This window comes from Palaemon carinicauda, chromosome 7 (genome assembly GCF_036898095.1).
Source record: "Palaemon carinicauda isolate YSFRI2023 chromosome 7, ASM3689809v2, whole genome shotgun sequence".
Taxonomy (NCBI): Eukaryota; Metazoa; Arthropoda; class Malacostraca; order Decapoda; family Palaemonidae; genus Palaemon; species Palaemon carinicauda.
In genome coordinates this window covers 89,340,036-89,345,035 of record NC_090731.1, presented here as the reverse complement: position 1 = coordinate 89,345,035, position 5,000 = coordinate 89,340,036, and the positions used below count along the sequence as shown (strand labels likewise).

The following is a 5,000-nucleotide window of genomic DNA, read 5'->3' as shown; positions in this document are numbered from 1 at the left end:
ATTGTCGAAGCAGTAGTAACAGTCCAGACAGCAGTAGGCCAAGGCGGACTTCTCCATCGTAACCCCGAGACCTGCTCCTGCTCCACTTGCCTCGAAAATATCTGCTGAAGTTAACCCACTAAGTCAAAGGTTCGATGGTGAGGAAATACACAAAAGGGGATGGCATCTTACTGGGATTGTGGGGGGTCTGTGGGGGTGGGATAGAGATCGCTCTGGTTTGGAGGAGGAACGGGGTGTGGGAGTTGTGGGTGAAGAAGGAGAAGGGGTTGTTCATGAATGTGGGGGCGGAGAGCGGAATTCTAGCTTTTCATTCTCACTTTTTTTCTAGTTTTCCTAGTTTATTTCTCATGATTATCACATTCATCATCCAGTTCCCTCCTTATCACTAATTCCATTTCATCTCGTATTTATTTCGAATATCTTCTTATTCTCCTTTACAGTACATCACTGTTGTTCGAAATCACACGATCATTCTTTATGACTGGATCCAAGTGACAAGTCCTCTTGTATTCACAGGTAAATCTTACCGTGATCATTTGTTACGAAACACAAGATATACTGTATTGGTAAATAGCCTTAATTTTATTATTCATTGTTTCTACCTACTTGTTAACTTTACCATTTTTTACTTCGAACTCTCTCTCTCTCTCTCTCTCTCTCTCTCTCTCTCTCTCTCTCTCTCTCTCTCAGATGTACTTCGCATCTTTGCTAATTAGTCAATTTTTCACATTTTGAGTTTCTGTGAGAACTGCATTATTATTATTATTATTATTATTATTATTATTATTATTATTATTAACGTTTTCTTCTTCAGAAATAGATCTAGACATAAGCCATATGCTTTACAAAACACGCTACTTGCATTCCAGCAAATATCACGGATCCTTCTTTCTCATTACAACGTGCAGTTCTCCTGACAGCTGATGAGTATCTAGGGGTAGCTTTGATTTTTTTTTTTCTTAGCAATCCCCCAGGGAGCTCGTCTCGTTGGGGGCGGGGTGGCCATTGCTTTCGTTCATGAACTCTGGCGACGAAGCTGTCGTAGGGAAAATAGGGGTTTATTGGATAGCCTTTATCATGGGCAGTATTTGGATGATAGATGATGTGGTTCGGGGTGGGGGAGGGGGACCACTGACTGGTCATCGGGGTTGGAGGATTCGTAGACCTGTCAGAATCAGCTGGAGCCAGGAGCGGTTGCCAACTAGCGTAAATTGAGACAGCTTCGAGTTCTTCCTTCTCCCATTATGAATATCATTAGTGATGATGGTAGACTGCCTAATATCTCACCCCGTGACTCCAGAAACGCATGGTTGGAATCAAGCGAAGGTGGAAAGTCGTCGAGTAAAAGTAGCAAAGATGGTCTTAGGCATTCCCGGAGGAGATTCGAGGTGTGCGCGCCAGCGGTCGGGTGCAAGTTATCGTAAGCCAGGCGGTCGGGATCTCGTGAGGGTTTAGTCGGTTGTCAAAGGTGTTGTGGAAAGGACTGGGAGCTCTTAGAGTCTCGTAGGCTCGCTCTCACTGTCGTCTCTCTCTCTTTCTTTCTCTCCTGACTTGTTGAAACCAAATTCAAGAAGGACTTTCATCGACGGGAAATTATAAGTGTGTCCAAGTGTGACCTCATCGCACCAGTGCCTGCTGTGCCGAGTTCATCGTATCTTAACTTCTCTTGAGACGTCCAGGTGATAGTTTTTTTCTTTTTTTCTAGTGGTCAATCCAGTCAACTTTTACTCTTTTCATCAGAATTTGCGTTTTGGTTCGTGGTTTTTCTCTGGCAATTTTCAGGATTCCATTGTCCTTGTTCCATCTTTTCTGTTGCTCTTTATGCCACGTATAGCGAAGTTTGATGAACTATGTGGTGTTGAACAAACATATTCCAGAGAAACTCCATTCCAGGTTTGTCGCCAATTTAATCAAGTGCCAAGCTGCAGTGTAGATTTTATTAGTCGTTTATTAGACTTCATCGCTTAGGTTGTTATTTTTCAGTGGAACTATTTCATGTTCTGTTATTTTTCTATCTTTCGAAGAACAGAGTAACAAATCTAATATAACAATTGAAGTTCAATGCATATAAAGCTAAGCTAATTTCACAGTATCCTTGTTTTGTCGATTTTTTTAATTATATATTTCAACTTCCACTGCATTGTAATTTTCTCACTTACAAGGGAATCATTGTAGCCAAAGGTCACATTTCACTGCCATTGAAAGAGCCTTTGTCTCTTGTAGGTTGTAGAGCTGTTTTGTCTATTGGCAACACTGGTCTTGGCCGAGCAACACACTTAATATTTACTCTAGAGGTTGTTGGCAACTCGCTCAACCTTGGAAGTAATGTTCATCAAAAAAAAAAAAAAACTTTGTTAATTGGAAATAATTTTGAATCGTATATTTAATAATTCTCTCTCTCTCTCTCTCTCTCTCTCTCTCTCTCTCTCTCTCTCTCATAATTTAACCAATCTAGCAATACATCAATAACGACTGTTAATATTCTATCAGCTGCAGAATTCTCGAAAAGGTTTGTTAATGAATTCTAACGGATTCAACACAACATTGGGAAAACTTTTAATTCTTTGCTCAAACGACTTTTGCCCTTGACTTACATCTCTTCTCTTTTTTTATTGTTGTAGGGAGAGATTCATTCAAAGCATAATGGCGAGAAGGAAGAGAAGAAAGTGTATGTATGATGTATGCACTCGCATTAGATGTGCCCACACCTTCATCTTTGCTTTCGTGCATGGACGCTTTATTTTATTCAATTTCTCTCAAGGCAAGAATTTAAGGTGAAAGGCGTAACTGCAACCTCATCTTTGAATTTTGAAACTCCTAAAATCAAACTCTGTAAGAGACTACTTCCAAATTAGATTTTTATGAAAATGCTTTTCAACGCTGTAAAACATGTTTGATTGTGATTTGAAAATTTAAATACTTTATTTACCTTTCCAAAATTCTATTTCTTAAAGATGTTCTCTTTAAATTTTTTTTTTTTTTTTTAGAGAATTTGCTTCTAATTTTGTTTGATCAAAACCAGTTTTATAGATGTTTGGACAACAAATGTTTCCTTCGGAGATATTCTCTGTAAAACTTGTCTTTTGAGGAATTTAAATTTTTTACTAAAAACAAATAAATATATGAACAACATTTTTTTCCCAATGCTACTAAAAACGTTTAAAGATGTGAGTCTGAATGCCATGTTCGACAATAATTGTTTGTCTTACCAATGTAAAAAAAATGTTATAGATATTAACATCGTCAATTCTGTTCATGCATGTTGATTAGCAATTAAGTGTATGCAGAAAACCTCATTCCTTTAGCCAATAGCCTCGCACACACACACAGCCACCTGAGTGCTCACATACAAACATGCACATGTGCTTTGCCATATTGTTGAACACCTGTCGCACTGGTTTATCCTCCCCGCAAGTGCAACAGGTGTTTCTTGTGTTGGCTGGAGAACACCAGATTCGTGTAACATGATGAAAAGAATTCCACCAGTCAACTAGATTAATCTAGTCGAGTACTGAGAACTGTTTGTGTGTTTGACCTGTATTTTCTCGACACCTTTTGCACTTCGAAGACATCTTGCCTACAGGAAACACGAAGCTTTTGTTCCTCTTTGGGTTCACAGTGAGTGATTGATAACCACTTCTCATCAACACCCCTCACCTTTATGATATTCTGTCACTGCTGACAATTGCCAACGGGTTATATTCTGTAGTTGCCACGTAACAAGACCACATTATAGTGTCATCTTAGACTTTAAGCACCTTTCCTGTCTTAAGTTACCCCCGTTAGACAATTATATTGTTTTCATTTTGTGGTCAATTCAATTTGAGCGGAGAGAAATATATAATACAAATTACATTTCCAGTTTTGTTATTGTGTTCCTGTAGTAGTCCAGGCTGCTTTTAATGTAGCTTTCTGGTGTAAGGCATACAAAAAAAAAAAAAAAAAAAAAAAAAAAAAAAAAAAAAAAAAAAGCTTTCTTGATCAGTAGTGATTGCTACTGATTCACATGTTATTTTCTCACCTGGTTCAGAACCCCTGACGTTGATACTTTCTCCTCCAAAGCAGTGCTCTTGTAGTTCGCTTGTGCTGAGAAAACATATGAGAAGCTTCTGCTTCTGTTTATCCTTTTTTCTATTGTGTTTGTTCTGCTATGTTTTGAGACTTGCATTGCATTATCACCATTAATCCTTTTATGCATGATGGAATATTCTAGTATACCATTGGCATTATATATACTGATAACATCCCATTTCCTGATGTGGACTTTCTTTTTAATATCGTTATTGATACTTGCTTAGTAAGATCAAATACTCAAGGTCCTTAAGGCAAAACTAAAAAAGATTGAATGATAATTTTATAAAGAAGGGTTTTCTGCTTTTTAGAAGGCAGAGTGACAGTATTTGCATTTCATATAATGAATTGTTTCTCCAACGATCCTTTGTCGTACTTCGAGTGTAAAACTTGACATATTTTAGTTTTCCATAGTTTACTTGGACGGCTTGGCTCAAGCGAAAAGTTTGAAACTGAAAAAAAAAGAACACCAGATATAAATTTTCGCATCTACTTTCCCCAAGATCAAATATAGCATTGATGAAATCCTCTTTTATGTACGGTTTTTCATTTTCCAATTACTCGACTACTTTTGGCATTTGTGGGTCCTTTAAATCCCTTTTTGGATCACGCTAGAGCCCCAAGCTCTGTTGCAAGTGTTCAGTTTTTATCGTAAGACGTATTTGAAGGAGACTGTAATATTATTGTTATTATTAATATTATTATTACAAGCCAAGTTGCAACCCCAAGTGGAAACACAGATTCGAGTTAGGCCAATGACCCAAATTTTGAAAGCAGCCTGGTGTGAAGAAATGGAAAGCAAAGATTAAGCTATTAAAAGCATATTGGATGAATAACAATATTTTAGTAAATAAGTAACATAAAATAAACTGTTAAATGGTTTATATTTACATGCTCGGCACAAAGACTTGATTACAAATTTCTAACGT

The 5,000-nt window shown here is 37.5% G+C and overlaps 1 protein-coding gene across 10 annotated transcripts in view; it reads left to right on the top strand.

The window, feature by feature from the left end:
- Nucleotides 1-5,000, top strand: part of mmy (UDP-N-acetylglucosamine pyrophosphorylase mmy) — a 188,820-nt gene that overhangs the window by 149,537 nt on the left and 34,283 nt on the right. For 4 of the 10 annotated variants that reach the window (XM_068376772.1, XM_068376770.1, XM_068376771.1 and 1 more), the window contains exon 1: nt 2,629-2,668. The exons of 3 other annotated variants lie outside the window; for them this stretch is intronic. In XM_068376772.1, the coding sequence (XP_068232873.1) occupies nt 2,644-2,668 (25 nt within the window). In that variant the 5' untranslated portion in view covers nt 2,629-2,643. Of the gene's footprint in view, nt 1-106; nt 130-1,437; nt 1,680-2,628; nt 2,669-3,486; nt 3,619-5,000 lie in introns of those variants that run through there. 3 more of the 10 variants (XM_068376769.1, XM_068376767.1, XM_068376768.1) reach the window with 3 other exon arrangements.